General features: G+C 40.6%; 2 protein-coding genes across 3 annotated transcripts in view; one reads left to right on the top strand and one right to left on the bottom strand.

The window, feature by feature from the left end:
- lca5 (lebercilin LCA5) overlaps positions 1 to 17,937 on the bottom strand; it is a 24,390-nt gene extending 6,453 nt beyond the window's left edge. The window contains exons 1-4 of the mRNA XM_088931680.1: positions 17,702 to 17,937; positions 12,853 to 13,242; positions 7,105 to 7,640; positions 244 to 381 (exon numbers count right to left, since the gene is read on the bottom strand). Of these exons, the coding sequence (XP_088787806.1) occupies positions 244 to 381; positions 7,105 to 7,640; positions 12,853 to 13,216 (1,038 nt within the window). The 5' untranslated portion in view covers positions 13,217 to 13,242; positions 17,702 to 17,937. The remainder of the gene's footprint in view (positions 1 to 243; positions 382 to 7,104; positions 7,641 to 12,852; positions 13,243 to 17,701) is intronic.
- Positions 17,152 to 23,267, top strand: part of sh3bgrl2 (SH3 domain binding glutamate-rich protein like 2) — a 26,194-nt gene continuing 20,078 nt past the window's right edge. Inside the window, exon 1 of one of the 2 annotated variants that reach the window (XM_088931664.1) lies at positions 17,152 to 17,403. In XM_088931664.1, the coding sequence (XP_088787790.1) occupies positions 17,380 to 17,403 (24 nt within the window). In that variant the 5' untranslated portion in view covers positions 17,152 to 17,379. Of the gene's footprint in view, positions 17,404 to 20,522; positions 20,668 to 23,267 lie in introns of those variants that run through there. The other variant, XM_088931654.1, reaches the window with a different exon arrangement.

Genomic DNA, 23,267 nt, shown 5'->3' with positions numbered 1-23,267 from the left:
GCTCTCCTTACTTCTTGCAGTTGGGAGACTGCCGTTTGGTACGGCGACAAATAATGGCTTCCATGTTCCATCCACTAAGTGACCATACTAAAGATTTGGTTGACACACCGATATTAAACTAAGAAGAAAGCACAACAGTGTGTATGGGCTGCATACAAGCCGCTTATGAACTTTCACAGCATTTCTGAGGCGTAGCCAGTAAATAAAGACAAGCTCAAGGGAAGGGGTGTCTCTGCACTGTACCTTAAGTTTCTGTCCAAGTCGCTCAAGCTCTCCCTGGAGGTTTCTGACTTCTTCCTGGGCTTCGTGAGCTTTCTTCCTCTCAGCCACAAGCTGCCTGTGAAAGCTGCTGCTACTCAGCTCCAGGTTTCTCTCCAGATCCTGCCATCCGGAGCACACGAAAGCAGCTGATTAAACAATGCCGTCTGGTGCCAAGGCTGCTAGGAAACACGCTGCTGGAGCCCCTGGTCTCCAGCTCATATCCCAGTTCCTTTGAGCATCTCTAGCAAGACAAACCAACTAAAACCCAATAACAGATTCTCTATGTGCTCACAGACACAGAGCACCATGTCACAGAAAACATGTTCATGGTTTTAGAATCATGTATTACATTCATTAGTAGATGCTAGATTAGATCAACAGTACCAATTTCACCACTGATGAAATGGTTTTATCAGAATATTATCTTTCCATGTCAAGGCAATGGCAAAATCATCAGCAATACTGTCAACTGCCTTAAAAAAATAAAAGTATAGTACACAGTACAGTTCTTCTATAAAGTTCATACTAAAATGAGAGAAATTAAGTTTGAATCAAATGTTTCTTGTTGTATCAATAAATTTTGTTGCTGTGTTTGAATATACTGTATGAATAAAGATATCCAATGTATGATTTTTCTCTTAGCACTAAAATATACTGAGCATCAGAAAAGCTTAATCCTCTAAGTATGCATGAATGTTTTCAGGAAAAAATAAAAGTACACAGATCATTTTGATTAATCAGTCATTCATGGCTGACTGACCGTGGTACGCTTGAGTGGGTTTTACTGTTCAAAAAGCACCAAATCACCTTAGTAATGAGAGAGCGGATTGGGTAAGGTGATGAGGTGATTTTACCTCTTGAATGTCAAGCCTGGTAAAAAGCACGACCAAAAAAACATGGTGAGGATATACTCCCCCTATCAAGACAGCAATGCCTCTGTGACTCTTTACCGATGAATCAAGTAGTGGACAAAAAATTGAGACACCTGGATAAGTGAGGGACAACAAGTACACTGAAAGCAAAGGTGTCCACACACGTTTCGCAGGAGCTTCAGTGATCAAGGCATCACCGCCTTCTGATGATTCACGGGCAACAGCGTCTCGGGTGATGTCAGCATGAGATTGGAGGAAAAAACTATCAGCAAAGGGCAACAGTGCGTGGAAGCACATGTTCCAGGATTGTGATCAATATACAGTAATTTAAAGTGCAAGACAAAGCAGGCAAGCAACTGTAAATCTAAACCTGAGGTGCCGGCAGCCAGTCTTAATCACAAACAGATCATGGGACCTCTACTGAGTGGCATACAATAGTCAGGTGCATCATCACACCTCGCAGTGTGTGTTTGTGAGTCCAGCTGAGCAAAGAGCACAGGCAATGGACTATTAGCAGTGAAGAAAAGTGATATCATCATATGAGTCATCCTTCACTATGTTCTCGATAAAGAGATGAGTGTATATGGGACGTCAATCTAAATGTGGGGCACATTTTCCTGACATGGTTTGGGTGCAGTCTGTGTGTGCCCTGCAATGGACTGGCGTCCTGTCCAGGGTGTATCACGCCTTGTTCCCGTTGCTTGCCAGACTGGGCTCTGGCTTCCCTGCTCTGGTGACATCCATTACAAAATGGATGGTTTCGGTGCACTTATTGCTATTTTGCTATTTATTTAAGATACAGTCATTGCTAATTGCTACTGAGTGATCACCTTCACCCCACATGGCAGCACTTCTTTCCTTCCAGGGGGAGTGTCTCGCCAGTTATCATTCAATGGTTTAATGAGCATGCTGCGTCACCGTGTGTAAGATCTAAACAAACAAATAGAGGTTCATTCCATGCGGGGCAACAGTGTCTGGTTGCTACAGAATGACTGATCCCACAGTGAGTGAGGGTAGCCTGAGTGCACAGTGCTTCACAGCCACAGTGATCAAGGGCTTTTTCTCATATTCACATGCTGCACATGTAACACCCTTCTTGTGAGATGAGACTGGGGCAGGTATGATGGGGGTACCTTTCTCGCCAGACTTCAGCTCCACTGAACATTGGTGGAAAGAGCCAAGATGACACGTGGCATCTAGGGGTCAGAAACCAATGAACAGACATGCTTGTCCAGGCGCTGTGATGGTAATGGGATAAAGTCCCACAAGACCAGTCTCTGCAATCTGGTGTAAAAAATTACTGCTGCTTCCATAGTGGCCAGACATGATACTTCTGTGATAGCCACAGACTAGATCCCCTGTTGATAAATGCTCAGCTGTATCTGCTCAATAAAAAGCCAGTGCGCCTGCCACAAGGTAAAGTCTTAACATTTTCATTATAGTGTGAATTTGTAGCATGTTTCTTTTGATAATCACTATATATCTTTAGATAATTCAATTCAAGATTTATGACCCTGTGATCAAATTTGTTTTTTGGCACAGTCCAATACAACAATAAAACAGGGAAGACAAACATTACCAACAGAGAAGATGGTACAATAGTCTTACAGAAGATAAGAGAGTTAAAAAAAGTTTATATAAACATTCACATTTTAATTATGTATAGGATGTCTTACATGTCAGCTAACTAGAATTCACATTGGAGGGCCAGCAGCCCACAAATCAATAATGTAAGTGGAAATTAAGTACACGTGAAATAATGAGATGTATAACACGTCACCTAAATTTCACAAACATCAAACAGCAGTAATATAGCCAATTACACAATGTCCTGTGTACAGTAAAAAACCAACAGAAGGAACAACATAACTTTTATCTACCAGAAATTAGGTAATTTAATTGTAAAACTGAAATTTAATTGCACTCAAAGAAACACTGAACCGTCTCCATGGAATTACAAGAATATGATATCATATGTTTTTTCAGAGACAGAGAGGCTCAAAATGAATGCAAGCAGCCAAAACAACATATCTGTTTTAGCTGCTTTTAATATAAATTCCCTGTTATACCTGTTCCCTTGGATATGTAAGTATATGCCAAGAATATGCCAAACAGAAGAATACAGAGCCTACTATACTTCATCTGATTTCTCTGACATGCAAATTTACATTTCTACCTATAAAACTGTAACAGCTATAAGGTACTGTACTGTGAAATTCCAATATCATCGTCAAACCAGCTGATAAATGAAATTAAGATCTTTTGAGATCTATCCTAAAGCTTAAGAAAGAACGATAGTTTGTTCAATCGATCAAGTGGCTCACTCCGAGTGCTGGCCAAGTTTTATGACCTGTGAGCAAGAGTCAAGTCGCCAGCTGTCTGTGACCGAGATGCTGCTGCATGCACCAGGGGGCAAGGCTGGGGTATGTGGGCCAGAACTGTCTGCACCCTTGAAAGTCGCCCAGGTGGCATCTGCGATGGATGCATCTCTTTCCAAGTGGAGACGAACCTACCGTACTTCGGAAAACATCTGAAAACGATCTGCTCAACGGGGGGGGGGGCGGACAGAGAAGCCTGAATACGCTTTCTCATCTAGGCAGAGGGGCAGCTGCGGTGACAACATTTCAAATTTCAAATTGGGTGTGGATATAAATGAGAAACATTTACACCCATCCATCCACTCATTTTCTAACCACTTCATCCACGTCAGCTTTGTGAGTGAGCTGGAGCCCGTCTTGGCAAACAATGGCCGCAAGGACCTTACCTTCTAGGGGGATCAGTGCACCGAAACCATCCAGCCATTTTGTAACCTGTTTATCCAATTCACGATTACAGGGAACCCAGAGCCTATTCGGGCAAGCAATGGGCACAAGGCACACATTACACCCTGGACGGGATGCCAGTTGAATCTAAAAATCTGTTTTTCACAGAATTATTTCTGTTCCGTTTTATGTTTGGTGACTTTTTAAATATTTTTTAGATTTGATGCATTTTTATATTTCCCTAACAAACACAAAAGTGTATGCTTTCTGTTTACTTCTAAACTTACTTCTTCAAGGAAAACAGAAAAAAATATTTAGCTTCATTTCTATTCTAAAATTGACATGCAACTATGATCTAATTACATACCTAAAAGCTTGTCACATTTTAATAAAAAAATATTTTTACTGATTTCAGCTATATCATAATATAGTTTATTAAGATCTAGTATAAAGGAATGAGCTCTAAGGATTTTTTTTAATCAGACAGGCCTGTCTAATCCTGGAGAGACAGTGTATATGTGTCACAATCGTCATCCCTCCTCTTAAGGGTGCTCTGACCCTTTCCTATTTTAGTTCATTATGTGCACCTGTCCCTTGTTTTCCTTATTATTATTTAAAGCCTGGCACTCCCGCTATTCCCCGCTCTGCATCGGAAGACGAACGCCTGGAAGCCTGCCTACCAGCGGGCCCTGGAGAGACCCGACGGCACAGGCTTCATCACGGCGTCCTGACCTGCTGAGTCCGGGGCTCGGAGCTGTTTTTATCCTCCTGGCTCCCTGTCCCTGTTCCTGTTCCGGATCCCATTTCGGTTTCAATCTTGTCTGTCTCGGATTGGATCTCCCGGCTCCTGGACTGTGCCCTGGTTTCCCCTTTGGACTACCTTAGGACTTGTTCGCCTGCGCCACGCCCCCCTGAGCACCAGATCACAGCCATCACGCCCCCCTGTCTGTCATCCCATCCTGCTCCTGCTGTGTTTCCCTTGAAGTCTTATGACGATATAATCACTTCCGGATTATATCATCTGCATAGGGTCCAAAATATGCAGTACTCGGGAGCCAGGACCGGCTCCCATGACAATATGCAAGGGTCAAGACTGGACTCCTTACTATAAATGGAGCCTCTCTTTATCCTACATGTTATGATTTGAAAGCATTCAAAGTTATAGTAATTCATTACTTTTTCCATGTTGGGGTCCTGACAAATATGGCCTAAATCTCTGTTATTAGCTTTCAGCTGTTTTGTATTTATAATTAATTTGGGAAAATCTTTTGAATTTTGTTTTCACTTTGACATAATCTTGATCCAAATTAAATACATTATGATTCCCTTTTTTAAGACAATAAAATGTGACAAGGACCAAGGGGGGGGGGGGGGGTGAATATTTTTTTGTGGCCATATTATGTAAATTGATGCTACCTTTTTGAAAGCGATGTTTGCTCACCTTGGTTTGGTTTGCTATACTATAGTTATATTGCATACTCCAACATACTTGCATTACAAAAAGGGTCATAAATGTATTTTTAATTTAATTACTGTATGCTAAGACACCATTAATTATGAAAATGTTTTCAATTCTACTGAAAGATAGATAAGGACTATAGCATTTTGGGATATAAAATATAATACTACACTGATGCAGTGTATTGTTAAAATTTAAGGGGGGTTTTCACTCCAATGAACATTAAAAGGCAGGACATGGTCCATGGGGACCACAATCAAGGTACCCCACAGGATCGAGTCTGGGGTTACATCAGACGAGTCTACCTGCACTTACTCATTATCTCTTGTGTGTGGCTGTGGGGTTCACAGCCGTGAGCTAAGACATGAAAATCATAACTGGCAATTCCAAGGTCAGGTGGGTAGAATGAAAAAACCAAGTTTTTAAAAAAAAACAGCAAAAATGACAATTATAATGTAACAGAGATGTGAATTCTGTGATGTCCATGGCAGAATTTCAGAAAAGAACAGACTTTCATTTACACGTTGCCATCTGATAAGTTTTTGCCTTTATTCATGCATTCATTTTAGATGCTGAATAATTTGGTTTGCCATGCAACTTCAAAACCAAGAAAATTATTTTTTTCCAAAACAAAAAACAAAGACCAGAATTTGCAGGTAGAGCTATAAATACAGTACTACTACATGGTTTCCAAAAAGGTATTTGTTAAAACAGCTGTGACTGTACAGCCCTTGCCTGAACCACATTCTCTAGAAAGCTGAGGGGAAATGAGCTGCTGCCCCCAGTCAACTGACCACCTGGGAGAAAACAATTGATCAGGTGACAATGGAATAAACCAGGAAGCTGAGGCTTCCCCATCAGTAATTATCTGCAGCCAAGGAGTGCAGATCCTGTGAAAATGTGCTGTAGCAGAGGGAGAAGGAACCACCTGACCATGGAGCTTGTGGGTTTTGAGAAGTGTCGTTTTTTTTAACTGAACAGTCTCAGGAAGGGACTGAGTTTTGGAACATTTGGACCTTGGAGAGGGCGGCACTGTGGCACAGTGGTCAATACTGCTGCCTTGCAGTGCAGGTGCCTTGAGTTCAATCCCAGGGGTTCTGTCTTTGTGAAGTTTGTATATTCTCCCTGTGACAACATGGGTTCACATGGGTTTCCTCCCATAATCTAAAGACATGCTGGTAGGTAAAATGGCTTCTGAGAAACTAGTACTAGCATTAGCGTGAGAGTGTGTGTGTTTATGTCTGTATGTGCCATACAATGGACTGGCTTCCCATCCAGGGTGTATCCTACTGAGTGCCTGTTGGTTGCCAGGACAGGCTCTGGCTCTTCTGTGACCCTGTATAGGACAGATCAGTTTAGAAAACGGATGGACGGTCTTGGGGAGAGACTAATGCTTTGTTGCCGATAAGCATCTTAGCTTCCTGGTTGACTAGAGGGGGAAATGGAGACGGTCTAGTCAGAGCTTGAAGAGAAGCCTAGGCTTTTGTTTTCTCTTTTGTTGAATTTAGTTTAGTTCTCATACACGGTGAGTAAAGAACACTGGCTTTTACCTTACTGCTAGATGTGTGTGTTTTACCTACTGTAGGGCCTGCCTATTAAAAGGTTGCTGCAATGGCACACCATCGCAGGGTCTCAAACAAAGGAAATACTTTTGACTGAGGGAAATTCTTTTGTTTTTATTTTTCACACACCCCAAACCGCAGCGTGGGCATCGCTTACACGCCCATCGACATTGAGAAAACCGACGTACCTTGATCCTCCGGTCGTCGTCTTCTAGACGACCCTCGGCCTGCGCCAGCTTGCGGGCCAGTTCTTCGCGCTCCGCCAGGTGCCGGTCCTGCGCCAGCCGCCGCAGCTTCTGCAGCGTGCTCCTGCAGCGGTGTAGCTCGTCCTCCGTCTCCTTCAGCTGCCGGTCTGAGGCGCGCTCCCTCTCCTGGGCCCTGCGCAGGCGCTCCCGCAGGGTCCTCGCCTCGTTGTTGTGTCGGGAGATGAGCTGAGATATCTCGTTTTCCGTGTCCTCAAACTTGTGGAGGGCTTTCTCCTGCCGGTGCTGAAGCTGCCGCAGGACCTTGTTCTCCTTCTGCAGCCCGTCCAGCCTCAGCTGCAGCTCCGCCAGCTCATTCTTCAGCTCATTGATCTTCAGCAGCCGCGCGGACAGCACGCGCTTGGTCACCAGGTCCAGGTCCTTAGGAGGAGACTCTTTGTTCAGGCTTTGGGATCGGACCCCCCAGTTCCTCTGTCCCATAGCCCGGTTGCTTAGATGCCTCGATCCCATCTTCTTCAAGCCTACAGAGAAAGTTGGGCATTACACTACAGAGACAAGTGATTTGTGAAGCCCGGTTGTTCCGTTAAGTAAATAAAAATGTCTGCCAATGTTCTTCTACAATAATTAATATATTCTAGACTGAACTGATAACAAGTTTTATTAAACTATTTTCACACACACTTGTTCTATAAAACTGACTTAGAAGTGTAAAATGGAAAATAATCTCACACACTTGGTATCTTAAATGTTTAAATATCCACGCACATATCGGCGGGACGTTTATACTTGATTAGTTTAAAACATGCAATTGTAAACTCCATTTCAGCTTTGTAGATCGAAATCAAACATGTTCTCCGAATTCCAAATTAAACTTCCATTAGAAATTTGAGAGTGTAAATATTTTGAATGATTTGGCCTTGTAGCTTGTCAGATGACAAAGACCAGAAAACAAATAAATCTTCCATTCTGTGTTCAACAGCTTTGCTCCTTTTGTTTCCCTGTGTAGGAAATGTCTTATGAAAACTGGCAGGTGGAGGTTTTTTCTCACTAGACGCTTGGTATTGGTGTTTGATTATTGTAATTAAGGGGTTTAAGATGTTTTTGTGTTCTTCATTGTTTAATTTTTCTGTCCCTCTAGAATGGACTGCTGGTTGCTGCTACGTCTCTCTCTTTCTTTTTATGCCAGTGGCTATAACACCCTGCAACTCACTAATAGCAGCCCACTGAAGCTCAGCAGGTGTGAGCCTGGTCAGTACCTGGATCGGAGACTTCCTGGTTGCTGCTGGAAGAGGTGTTAGAGGAGCCAGTAGGGGGCACACACCCTGTGGTCTGTGTGGGTCCTAATGCCCCAGTATAGTGACAGGGACACTACACTGTAAAAAGGGGCCGTCCTTCGGATGAGGTGTGAAACCGAGGTCCTGACTCTATGTGGTTAGTAAAAATCCCAGGGTATTTATTGAAAGGAGTAGGGGTGGTATCCTAGTGTCCTGGCCAAATTTCCCATTGGCCTTTACCAATCATGGCCTCCTAATAATCCCCATCTATGAACTGGCTTCATCTCTCAGCTCTCCTCCCTACTGATGGCTGGTGTGTGGTGAGTGTACTGGTGCATTATGGCTGCTGTCACATCATCCAGGCACTGTAGTTGCTGCACATTGGTGGTCCAATGTGCTTTGCGTGGAGTGTCCAGAAAAGAGCTTTATAAGTGTAAGGAATAATTAATATTAATTTCTCTTTGCACCCACTGCATGATTAGCACACACACCATTTAAGGACAATAAACTCCTGGTTTAGTTCTGCTCTCCTGACTCACCCACAGACACAGCAAAGGCAAATGAGGGAGCAGTGCTCCAATATACTGTATTGTGAATGATAACTCTCTAAGTGTCTTCACTCAAAGGCTAAGAAAGGGTCGCTTATGAGTTATTTAAATGGAATGCCTTAGGAAATGGAACAGTTACATAAGTCAGGGAATGGATGTGATCGTATGAAAGAAATCTTAAAATCTGTTGACTCTTTAAAATAAAATGTTTAAATGGCTTATGAATTCTGATAGTATAATAATACAATAATACCCAAAACTCTTAAGCAATTCCTCTAAATTTTGCAGTGCTTCATTCAGAGTTCAGTATCATTCAGGTAATTTCCTTTGACAGAGTGCAAATCTATTACACAGAAATGTAGTTACATGAACAGGACTGAACTATATTTTGGGCCATAACAGGATATAGGACTTACAGTAACTAACTTGAACAAACTACATCAGTAGGGGATACAGTACTATCAGAGCATATATTAATATCAGATTGTCAAAAGATTTTCAATAATAGGTAGTTACATTTTTAATAGTAGGTAATTTTCAAATAATGGACATTGTAAAACTGAATACTATAGGTATTTAAAGTAACAGACTAAAAAAGTTGGTAATGCATAAAACAAAGTAATGATAAGGAGAGAAAGGTCCATTCAAGGCGACATCAGTGGGGTACCACAGAGACATGAGAAAATAAGACAAACTTCAAAACAGTAGTAGTGGCAAAATAAATTCAGAAAGATGAACATATTAAGGACGGGGTAGACAAGTGCATGACCAGGCAGTAAGATCAGGCATTATAAATATAAAATGTAGGATACTGATCTCAAACAAGCAGCCTGTGAAATTGATTTAGGTGTTTACTGTATGTTAATTTTTTTTTAATCCCAGTACAAACAATACAACAATACTGGGAAACACTCATGTAAACATAATCAATTTATGCTACAATTACAGTACAGAATAACAACACATCTCATTTAAAATAATATACAAGGTTGGTTCTCCCATTCTGATGAGGATGTTACTACCCTGGAAAGAGTAACGAGAAGACCAGATTAATTTCTGGTCTAGTGGAAGGCTATGGTCACTTTTCTCAAACCCTGGTCCATGGACTGAACCATCCATGTCTTTTAAAAAATGTCTCAATGAGATTCTCACATCAATTAGCAACCAGCTAAGCAAGCCAAAGCCATTTCTATTGTTTGTGCACAGTTTGCAGCAAAATATTAATCTAGATTTCATCAGGTTTTAGCTGTATTAAGATAAAAAATTTATTCAGAAGGCAGGTTATGTTAGAACACTGATATTACTTTAGAAAATCACTGCGTACTTGTTTATTGCTACAACACTTCTACAGATATTTTAGGGATATTTGTTTTCAGTGCAGTTCACACTGTGTGGTCATTATTTTAGAATGTTTACAAGAACATATTTCATGTTAATGACTCAAAGATTACTGCTAAGCACTTTGTGCTTAGTTTGTCCTCCTAGTCAGCTGTAAAGCAAATAAAGTACGGTCTATAAAATAAAATAATATTCTCAGATTGTCTCACAGTTCTGCAAAATTAATTTATCCATTCATTTAACTCCTTTAGAAGCTAAGACCTTTCTGTAAACTGTTCAAGGCCTGTACAATTTCATACAATGATGAATTTTAAGATTTGTCTTAAAAGCCTCCCTTGTGAATTTATCTTTTCTACTTAAAACATCTTTTTATAACAGCTGAAGCAAATGTGCAGCCCTTCCAATTCATAATATATTTTTGCTACATACAAACCCATACTGCAAAATAAGATCAGATCAACCACTAGTGGCTTTTAGTACTGAAAATAGAATACTATGAAAGGATCTGATTCAAGGATTCAAAAATCCTCACAGGCATCAACAAACTCAACTCAAAGGTCCTTTTTAGTGTCAATGGGAAAACCCTGATCATAGGATGCAAGTGAAAACCACAGAAAAGCACATTTAAAACTGAGAACCGGAGACGTTTTTTCACACACTGAGCTGTGGATGAACGTGGTCACACCCGATAGCCTGGCTTCTGTCCAGAAACTGCTGGATGAGATGCTCATTCAATTAGTGGACAGTAACAAAACACACTGGTTGGGCCAAATGGCCTCCTCTCCTAAGTAACCTTTCTTATGCTCTCTAGAGCACAGAACGGCATAAGAAAGCTCACCAATGCTGCCATCTACAGGGACATATCAGATATAATCAGCAACAGAAATCTTACAGTAAGCCTTCAACTAAACTCCTCCCAGAAACACCTGGAGACAAACAAATAACATACTTGCTCCATTACCTATTTCAACTCCTAAAGCCTAGTTTTCCAAAGCTGGCAAAGGTTTACTGATACATTTTAAGCCTCCATGCTGAGCATATTAACCTCACATGAAGATTAACCTAAAAAATCATTACAAGTATTCAGTAAGATCCCTAAAAAGACAATATGTGTACTCCGGAAAAATCAAACATTTTATGCAACATATTAATTTGTTCAAACTGTAAGTAGTGAAGTGAAAACTCATCTTATTAATCAATCTTCTATCTGTGGAAAACTGGGTGCAAAGAATATGAATATAGCTAATATAACATTCATTTATTCCACAGGTACAGTAGGTCACAGAAAATAATTCCTAAACTGTACACTGTTTTGTTTTGTAACCTAGACACTCAAGGATTTCTGTTCTATCCTTTTGGTAATCTTTCTAGAGCCTTTCTAGCATTTATAAGCAGCGCCTACAGGAAACCCCTGTATTCTCCTCTTACCACAAACAGTATGTATTACCCAAGCATTTCACAAAATGGATCTGTCTTATTTGCAATACTTCCAAATGTGAAATAAGCACTGTCACAGGTCATCCAAAGCCAACAATAAAACTACAGCCATAACCATAACTGGACTGTGACTATCATGTCCTTACTGTCCTGTCCTTTACATGCACTGGTCTTCCAGTGCTTCTTAATATCAGGGATCGAATCTCACTAAAGTGCCCACCCTGGCAGCTCTTATGGACCCTTGTGAATATTAACAATGAGTGACATAGGTGTAAACCTCTTAGCCAGGCTATAACTATAACTATCTAGGCTACAGCCAAGATGAATATGTAAGAATATGCTGTTGATGCCCTATTCTCTAGACTTGAGCCCAATTAAATGTCTGTGGGATGAGCTGGGATGACATGAGATAACTAATGTAGGACTTTGACAGGCTCATAGTTATCCAGGTTCTGTGAGGGGAATGGAGCAGAATTCCTTCACGGTATCACAGCATCAGCAGTCTGGCGCAAGGCACGTGGTGCCGACATACAGTATTACTTGTATTGCTTCCGACAGTGGCCGTGCAAGAAACTAGCCTGTGACATTCACAGAAGACCCCCGCGGATCAACCCATGTTTTAGCAAATGTTAATTGGCATAATACATTTCAGCTACATCCTGTTAGGTCAATAAAAACTTAGCCAACCGCTACAAAAAAAGCCTGAAGATAATTTTTGTTGCAGGTAATAAGTTTCAAGGAATAAGGTAATACATTTTCTTCAATACTCAACTTAATACTAAGTTTCTTCAATACTACTTTCTTCAATACTCAAGTTAATACTTATTATACTATAAGTATAATAAGTATTATTATACTACTTATTATAGGCTGCCACAAGGTCGCGTATTTGTCCTTTTCTTGAACGCCACATAATCTACATATTCAGTCTCCCGGACTATGCGCTCAATTTATTATGGATTTGTATAGATCTGTATTAGAACCAAACTTTTTTTTGTTTCTTCTGGTGCAGCGAACTGATACTCTCCTGTTACCCGTGTTTCAAGTGGGTCCTGATTTTTGGTGTCACAGTGCTTTGGAAACAGGAAGTCTACAGGCTGTATCACAGATCTCTGCAGTGGAATGCAAGGTTTTACCTTGTTTACACGGAGGGCTGCTCGAGATGCGCCTGGTGCGCCCCTCTCTCCTGGGGCTGGGGGACGGCGAGTGAGAGCTGAGAGTGCGAGACCGGTCAGACACGTAGGAGCCGTTCTCATAGTCATCCGAGTAGTAGGAGTCGCTGTTCCTCTCGTCGTCGGAGTTGTGATCTTTGTCCGGGTCCCGCGTTCTGGTCCTCGCCCTTTCGCCCATGGGACTGTCACCGTCTGGTTTCTCCTTGTTCTTGCGGTGCGGGGATTTAAAAGGGGGTTCTGAATTCTTGTCAAGGCTCCTACGGGAGTGCTGTCTCCTTTCTCTGTCCCTGTTATCCCCATGGGACACGTGTGTGTTTTGGGACTCCATTCTGCCTCTGGCTCTGCCTAGGGACTCTGGATGGAAGGAGAAATGCAAACAAACAAATAACTAAAATAAAAGGACAACAGCCCGATTAAATCGCCTTTTGTTCATTTTGTATTTATAATACCAATTGCTTAATGTATGTAACATGCAGTGAATCTACATCACTCATTACACAGTTCTCCAGTATTTCAGTATTCGGTTCTAAACAGAGTGACACTTTAATATAAAGGCTTGTCTTGTACAGGATTAGAGAAGGCATTGTAAATTCTACGAATAGTACTAATTCTGCTTTCAAGAAATAATGTACTTTATAAAACTCTGGGTTGAAAGCATATGCCCATTAAGGAACTGACTCTGCTTATGACCTATGAGTCAGTCACTCAGTATACATAAAGAAAGCATCCTGTTCAAGTTCTTATCTACATTATTCAGACATACACTCTGGTTCTTTTTTAAAACCGTTCATTATGCGATGAAGTGTAAACGAAGTTCATCTATGTTTTCCCCCGTACAGCATGAATGAAAAATAAGTATATTTATAAACTTTCACTAAAACACTTGGGAGGACTTGATTACATGGTTGTTCAGGTTTATTTTGGCAGGTGCAGGGGCAATAGTGCTGAATGAGGCTTGCCAACAGCACAGGAGGTCCTGTCAGGTGCTCGCTCCTGTATCTGTTAAATGCAATAAAAGGCCCGTTTACACGATGCACCCCAAACTCTGAAAGATTTCCAACTCTGAGACAACACCAATTTCATCTATAGGCCACCTCCAGACTCTGAATGACAGGTGTTTGAATTTCCATTTTGGCTGTTAGAACACTAAAATCTTGGGTCAAAGAAAGTTTCCCTTTTCTGTTCCAGTACATGGTTGCTGTTAAAACCTGCACATGCAGATGTGACCTTGTACCCTTGCCGCTCCACCCTGTCGGTTCGTTCCGCAACACCTGGGGCGCGAACCCAGGTCTCCTGCATAACGCAACAGGGAACCAGCCAAGTGAGCTAAAGGAGACCTCCCTCAGTCCAGGCGGCTGAGGTCTCTGCTACACGCAGGGAGGGCAATGACATCACCGTGCCTAAACTAGCTCCGCTACAGTTTGGGAGACTTTATGTGTGGTCCTCACATTTACTATTGCTCCCGGTACTCTTGCCTGACACACAGTTCTAAGAGTCTCTTTTTCATGCAATAATGTTTTTTGTCTGGCTGCAATACTTAAGTACATAAATCATAGGAACAAGTAATAGGTTTATTCCATGCTTCACACCTGAAGAAGGCCCCACGGCCGAAACGTTGTGTTTTCTTTCTTCTTTTTTTCAGCATGGAATAAACTTATTACTTGTTCCTTTGCAGCCTACGCATGCTGACGCAGCTACCCACCTGAACTAAATAAATCATAGTAACCTATGTTGGGTTTCTGTTGATGGAAGGACACAGAACGCACTCACTGATATTCACTATTCCCACAACATTTTTAAAACACTGAGGTTTAAAGGTGATGAAGCAGCATATCATTGGTCTAAACAATTCTGAAGTGTGTGTACAAAAAAAGCAACAGAACATGGCCTAAAGTCCTGATCCACTGGATGGCTTCGAAACTTGCTTTTTTCATACAGACCCTACACCTTTGAAAGAATCCATGGAACAATGTCATTTCCTTGGATGAATCATGGCTTATTCTGAGCTTTGCTGATGGCATATTTATCAATGGCACAGACGGCAATTTTGTACCGAACTGTGCTTTACAATGAGATTGGTTTGGTGGAAGGGGAGTGTAATGGTATTGAGGTACACGTAATGGTGACTTGTTAGTCCTTAACAGTGAGGACTGAGCAAGGACTTGATTGTTTGATTTAAATATTCAAAACTCACTTCCCAACACTGGTACAGGCATCCTGGTTAGAAGTCACCCCAACACGTTTTCCTACACTAACCCCGTCAACATCTTGAGTACGTATTTCTTAACTTTCAATTAGAAAACGTCTTGTATCTCACATTCTGCATAGCTGGTGGCGTACCTAAGCAACGACGACTTTTACTATATGTTAGTTTTGAACCTGTGCAACGATCAGTCCCAAGCGCAGGGCAGGTGCTGGACTCAAGAAGGAGATCAGGAGCATTAACCATCAAGCAGAAGTCACCCACTTCTCAAGGTAAGATTGTAGAAACAAGGGTTTGGTTAAGATGTTCAGTTAAAATGACTGGTAAGTCAGGATAAAAGTGAGTGATAAGGTAGAATAAAAATGTTCAAAAATCTAGTGTACATGGACGGTACCGTACTGTATTTGAGCGGCTACAAATAACACACATACTAAGCCTAATGCACGCTCCCAAACCCGATCCTATTCTGTTGAACTGTATGGGAAAAGCTTTGCACTTTAAGTCGCATGGGCAAAGATTATGCTCTTACAGTCCATAACCATTTCATATTTACATGGTTTTATGAGGGAAAATTCCACTAGGTATGTTGTTTTGCTATAAACCGTGACTTTCAGATCCTATACCCGATATATATATCAGGGACCCCTTGTACATTCACCTTGTAAGCATCTTCCTTCCACTGTTAATGCAACCTTGAGGACACAAGTGATAATCACTCCCACACACAGACAGGTTGACACAGGCATTCCTTCATGCACACAATCTTCAGGTGTTGGCTGACTGACATAAACCAAGCCAGGCTGGTTATGGGATGAGCTATGTTGTCTCCTGTTGCAGGCAGGATGCATGAAAGGGTAATATAAATTAGCCATATACAGTTTCTTGCTTTAGGAATTTGTTTTCGCATACCCCAGCTTGCTCTCCATGAGACACAAAGAGAGGGAGAGAGAAGGGGTCAGAGCGCAGGGTCAGCCATTTATACGGCACCCCTGGAGCTGCTGGGGTTAAGGGCCTTGCTCAGGGGCCCAACAGAGTAGGATTCCTCTGCCAGCCGTGGGATTTGAACCGGCAACCTTCCAAACACAGGTGCAGATCCTTAGCCACAGTGCCACCACTATGTCCCTGGAATGAGAAGTGCACTGTTCCTGACTGCTTCATTAAGCAGAACTGCAGTTCAGGTATTACAATAGCACTCAAGGAAGCAGACTGCTCTGTACCAACTAATCGTAAAAGATATTTTGGCATACAATGTTTTAGTAACATAAAGCTATAAAGGGCCGACGCACAAGACTGAAGCTTTCTATCCTTAAGGCTGACACTTAAGCTTAAGCACTAAGATCCAAAATCAATACTATATGTCCACAAGATTTTTTAAAGGAATGTGGACTGTCACTCAACATGGCCTATTTTCTGGGTAACATGACAATTTAAAGGAACAGATAATATGCCAAAAACATGTGTGACCTGTAACAATAGTAAAAATACTAGCTGCACAATTTCTGGAGAAAATACTTCATGTATATTATTCAGAATAAAATATCTTCACAAGATGGATTAGCCAGCTCTCTGACATTATTTCAGTGTTCCTCCCTCTTTCCACGTGAAGTCTGACCTTTACTGATAGTTCAGATCATCACACCACTTTTTTCTTCAAAAAGAGCCCCAATCTGTAATAACAGTGAAATGTCATCGGTTGTATTGCCAAAAGCTTTAAAAGCAAACGCCCAGTGAAACTGTATGTCAGCTGGCAAGTACACCCTAGCAACAACAGTCTCAGAGTCGTGTTAAAGAGCCCGATACTCAGAAATTAAGCTACGATTAATGGGACTGAACTGCGTTTGGGATTCTTGTCACCTGCACGGGATGTTTTCATTAATAAGAAAAGCAGTGTCGATCCAGTTGTAAAATATTACGATTATGAGAGAATCCTAGATTTCTGGGTAACTGCGAAATGTACCCTTATAAGTTATTACACGATGCAAAACAAACTTTTAACCTTTTAACAAAGTGCGTTTAAGGAGACGATCTATTGAATACGATGATCAGACTTTGGCACATCTGAATGTTCCTGTAAACACAGACACGGCCAGTACTCAGCATCAAGGAGCTCAAGGCCTGACACGACTTTAAAGGCATCATGGAGAGGACCTAACTAGAGACTCCGTCATAATTACAAGAAAACATCTTTATTTTGGGAATACCGTACCAGGAAGTACCCGCTACGTTATTAGAGGGCAGTGCGGGGGAGGAAGGAGACACGCCAATCTTTCTCGAAACAGCCGCGGTTGATGGGGATGGAGATGGGGGGAGCCGTAAGTGTCATGTACACAACAACCACTTGAGCATAATCAGCGAACTCGACACAATAACCAAGAAAACACCACCTGACACAACCCGCGGCAAGGATCTGGAAAGAAACCGCAGGTTTTTTTTAAAAACGAGACAGGCGATTGCGACGTTTTGCGGACAGAATGTCATAAACATACGTGTAAATCTTATTAGAGTCAAATTAGACTGCCTTGGCGCATTAGAAAAAAATAATAACTTAGTCATTCAGCATTAGATTTTGTTACACCTTCACTTTAAATAAGCACTGCGATCTCGACCTACCTTTGTGTTATTGTACGCATTCATTTCTTTGGAGTTGGGAATCCGCTTACGCGAGGAAAATGGCTCCTGCAGTGCACTATATATTTCATTGATATTTGTCGTGGCCGCGGATCGCCCTAAGCCGCGCTGAGGACTCCAGGGTCTCCGAGTCCGGGGCCAGACGTGTGTGTGTGCTCGAGCTCCACGGTAACGGTGTCTCCCACGGCTTGTGCGCGCTCCCGACCCCAGGCCCCGCCTTCTGCCTGCTGTCCGGTGCGCAACCTCTAACCTGTCATAACGACGCCCTGCCATGGCAACCGCAGCTAACGTAATCACCCACTTGCTGCCACAAGCAGTACTCTTGTGAGGAACTGTGTGCTAACAAATTCAGCCTGTTTACACTATTTTATCTTTATTCTGTAATCCGGGATATGAAAATGCACCCTTAACCAACATTCCAAAAGTTAGTTTGTTCAATATTAACGTATCTCTTCCTGTAAAAAAACATTTTTAATTTCTGTCTACAAAAAATAATAAAAAGCAATAATAATGATAAGAAGAAGCAAATGAAATCACTATAATCAATACGCGATCGCAAAAAATGAACGTCTATAAATCATTTAATTCTATCTCACGCATGATTTTTGCTTCTGGCAAACGACCAGGGTCAGCTGGTTTACTTATCAGACCTCAATCTGTTTTGTATAGGTTTGCCTTGATATGGGAATAACATCAATATCAAAAGATCATTTACAGTTATGGTGAGTAAGAACAAGCAAAAACTAGCGAGTCGAATTAGGAGAAATATCTGCTGATGGCAATGAGATTCATGGGCTATTCAAGAACTATTGCGAAAATGCCCATTTTTTATATTTTGAATGTAGTATCTGTTAAAAACACTGACGTTAGGTTACAGTTTAATGTTATTTTAGTGTTACGTGAATGTAGCGAATGTGATAGCTATTCATATAAATTGGGTTCATATATGATCTCATTGCTGTTTCAGTTTGAGGTACATCAAGATGACAGGTTCACGATCTTTCTATTGTTTCGGTTTTGTCAAGATTGCCATGGACAGCTATCAGCTATTCTGTAATTCTGCCATCTTCCACTAGATGGGATACAAACGGTACTTCGACGAAGCAGTAACACTGAATCCTTACTATCTGAAAATCTCATTTCTGTTCTTGATATTCTCATTCATTCATTTTCTAAATGCTTCATCCAATACAAGGTTGTGGGAGAGAAACAATATAGGTCAAAGCAGGACACACCCTGGAAGGGATACCAGTCCATCACAGGGCACACACAGACACAAACATGCACACCCTCACACCAGGGCCAATATTCACAGTAGCCAATTAACCCACCCAATATAATAATAATTATTATTATTATAATAATAATAATTCCTTAAAGCTTATATTTATTTTCTGGACACTCCACTCAAAGCACTTTACAAGTAATGAGGGCTACGCTCTACCACCACCTATATGCAGCACCACCTGGACTATGACACAGTAGCCATAGTGCACCAGTACACTCACCACACATCAACTATTAAAGCAATAAAGCCAGTTCATAGATGGCGATTATTAGAAAGCCATGGTTGGTAAAGGCCAATGGGAAATTTGGCCAGGACAACAGGGTAACACCCCTACTCTTTTCAAGAAACACCCTGGGATTTTTAATAACCACAGAGAGTCAGGGCCTCGGTTTTATTGTATATCTCATCCAATGTCCCCGTCACTATACTGGGGCATTAGGACCAACACAGATCACAGAGTGAGCACCCTCTATTGGCCCCATTAACACCTCCTCCAGCAGCAACCTTAGTTTTTCCCCAGGAGGTCTCCCATCCAGGTACTGGCCAGGCTCACAGCTGCTTAACTTCAGTGGGCTGCCAGTTGTGAGTAGGAGGGTGATATGGCTACTGGTGCAAGTAAGGCCAATTTAAATTTTACAAGGAAATTAAAACCAACATGTTTGCATTTGCATGAATTTGGATTAATGTCAGTGGTTATGAAGCCAATCACTCAATTCAAAATGTAACGTTAGTTCTAATTTAGAGAACACCTGTTGCCCCTGGCTTATCTGATCATTACATTTTAATAGATCCTGAAAATAGATCATATTCATGTAATTACGAAGAGAATGTCATCGGTCTTCTATGTTATTGCTAGACGTTATTTATACAGTATATGGCTGGTATTAATTTAGGTTTTCTGTCCGTGGTTATTTTTAATATAGAATTGTAAGTGATTCAGTGAAGACTCCGGTTCCCCGCAACCCTGAACTTAATGAAGCGTTTAGAAAATGGATAGACAGATGATGTAGTGGTAGAACTAAATTCAGTTTTCATTTTTTTCAAATATATTAAGAAAGATGAACGATCATTTCTTTAGTTAGGGTTTATTTATTCTAATGGTTGGTCGGTACTGTAAATATTAATTATCATATAGTGTGGTATTGTTTTTTAAACACGTTAACGTTTTTCATGAACAGCAATGATTTCTTATAAAATCTTAATATAGTACTTCCGTAACAAAATCCACCTGTTTTTGGTGGATTACTCGAGATTACCAATGCAATTGTTTTGTTTGTGGGTATTGTAGTTCTAAAATTTGACACCGTCCTATATAGCAAAAAGTTATTAACTAAAAAAGACTACGACTCCCATAAAGCACTTCTGAAGGCTGTCACTGTATCTGCAAAGTCTCAGATGCACTTGAAAGCTGTTAGACTCCTTAGTGCCTGATGGGGGAGTGAAACCACGAGAAATGATCTCATTACAGTATTATAATGATATTTAAATAGTGGGCTCGCACGTATAGTTTATTTTAACAAGGTCTTTCCATAAGGGGAAGCAACACACTGGCAGGAAAAAGAGATCATCAAATAAACGGTTTCAAACGGTTCGCTGCTGTCAGGATTACAATAGGATGGTAATTAGAGTTTACATCGCTTCTTCGTCTGGCTCTGTAGCGGTGAGTGCAACATCAAGAAAATTGATTTTTATTTTGCTTTAGTTCAACTTTGGGAGTTATATCATTTTAAAGCTGCGAGTTACATGGATGTCCCTGCATATACAGGCATAATGGTGGAGTCTGCTGAACTACAGCATTTGTTTAACTACTGTATGTCGTGTGGTACCCTTCAAAATATTTCTTTATGTATGCATATAGGATATCGCATTTTTGTGCTTTGCGTATGAGAGAGACAGGTATGAAAATTAAGTATAATAAACACCCCCATTCTGTAGTTAACATTGCGCTTATGAAATCTAAATACTGCAGAGCAAAAGTCCTGGGAAAAATAAAGTAATTGCTGGCGGTCTGTTCTTATTGATGACACTACTGTACTACCAATAGAAGGCTTTTTTGAAATAGTAAAGAAAATGAATAAGTAACCAGAAATTACACTTAATAAATTAATATTCCATCTTGAAATGAAAACTTCACGGAATTGAAACGCTTCAGTGTTTTAGGGAAGATCCACGTCCACGTTAATAACCTCTACCTACAGTATTTAAATGTTAAATACAGTAGATGTCAGATTGTTATTTTTCTGAAAGCTGCGCTTTAAAGTAGAATTCGAATTGGTTAAAGGTGAATTTGTAAAGAAATATGTCCGTTGTTCTCTCCAAAACTCAAAACCTTATCCTGATGTGATGTATTTGCACACTGATCTAGACAAACCTCTATAATGGTAAAGGAACTTATTTTAGCGTTATAGAAACGATAAAGTTTAACTCGCCAATTAAGTTGCAGAATATAAGGGTACGACAACGCGGTGGTTACCGATCAGTGATCCGAGTTCCGCATGAAGGGATACGAAGACTTGATTTTTAATGATAAGCACTTAAAAAAAAACGTTTTGTGTTTATCCTAAAATGATTTTAAAGCTCTGGTCTGTTGTATCTTTCCCTACAGTTAGCCACTGCTTAATCCCATCAAAGATGTTGTCTTTTCACATTTCAATTAGCATTGCATTATTCTAGCAAGGAGTCGGTATGTGGTAGTACAGCAAGTGCTGTTCCGCTGAAACTAGTGTCGATACAATTCACATCTGAAATTGTTTGAAATTTCTTCGATTTGTTTTGTTTATTCGCGGGGTCGTATTTCTACAATAATAATTTCTTTCAATTTGACCACGGTAAAAATGACGTCATTGTTTTGATAGATGTTAATATTCCGCAACAAAAAAAATATCATTTTGCTCCCTTTTGAGAAATAGTCCTAAATTTACTGGAGACTCTCATGTTATTGTTCATGTAAGGTGCAAATCATCGGTGCCTTTTGCACGGGAAACAAAATATGTGCAAAACAGGACCGTCTTTTAATTGCAGTGGCAGAATACGCCCTTTTTTGCAAAGCAAGGTCCAAGGTTGTGTAAACTACAGTCTGCTTGTTTGCATAGTTTTCGAAGTAGTCATTTAATGTAGTACTAGTGATTTATGTTCTTTGGATACCAATGGAAAACATTAGCATGGTACTTTGTTTCGTGAAAAAAACAGAAACATTTGAAGTGAATGCTTATCATTTTATGTCAGATAATATATACGATCATTATTTCCCCAAAACTGTTGTCTTACCTTAATTCAGAAAAGTAAAGACATTTGACCACATTTTAGTATTTAACAGATATTTTCACCAACGAAAGGAAATATGGAGCAGAATGGATAATGTGGACTGTAACATAAGGAATGTAGAGTAATTTAATTAAATACAATGGCCAAAACTATGTACAGACATTAAATTAACACTCCAAAAATACAGTCTGCAGGGCCTGAAAGCATGAAATACAATGTAAAGGTTTGGTTTCTAGCACGGTGGCGACTCTAGCCAGAGTTTTCAGAGTTTTCTGATTCCATCAGAGGGGTGCAAGGGGAGAGTATGAAGAGGAAATGAGGCAGGAGAGTGAAAGAGGAAGCACTACTAAAGAACTAGCAAAAGTTGAAAAGAAAAGATGAGCCAATATAGGAACATAGGAGGGGATATTACAGGGATGAAGAAAGTGGCAGGTAGGACAAGGATCTTTTAATCCTTTGTGAGGATAAATAGGTTAGCAGTGCAGAGAGCACAGAGCTTGTTTTACATAACTCCTGTGTTGTGCCTTTTTGTATAACACACTCATTTTCATACATGCTATTTGTTATTATTTGTATGTTTTTTTTTATTTTGACTGGGCAGAAGAAGTGTGCTTCATACAAGTATTCCCAAAACAAGATGTCGTTTCTTAATGAGTGATGATGATGGGGTAGAGAGGAAGGCCATTGCCTTTTTTTCCCGAATTATTTCTCTGTTTCATCAGTTAAAAATAAATAAGCCTGACCACAAAATAACACTATCATAAGTTTATTTTGGCATTATTTTGTAAAAACATGATTTATCACTTCACTATGGATGTAACACAAACATGGTAGTAGTATAGTTCAGTATCACTGCAATTTCGGGGTTAGAAATGGCATATGAGCAGGGAAGAGGGAGTGGTTTTAATTTTCTTGCAATGTAGCATTAATGCAAATTGAATATTTGAATACATTTTGCTTCAGTAATTGCTTCACTGGATGATGCTCATGCAAATA

Source organism: Atractosteus spatula, chromosome 2 (assembly GCF_055471065.1).
Source record: "Atractosteus spatula isolate fAtrSpa1 chromosome 2, fAtrSpa1.hap1, whole genome shotgun sequence".
NCBI lineage: Eukaryota > Metazoa > Chordata > Actinopteri > Semionotiformes > Lepisosteidae > Atractosteus > Atractosteus spatula.
This window is presented reverse-complemented; position numbering and strand designations above follow the sequence as displayed.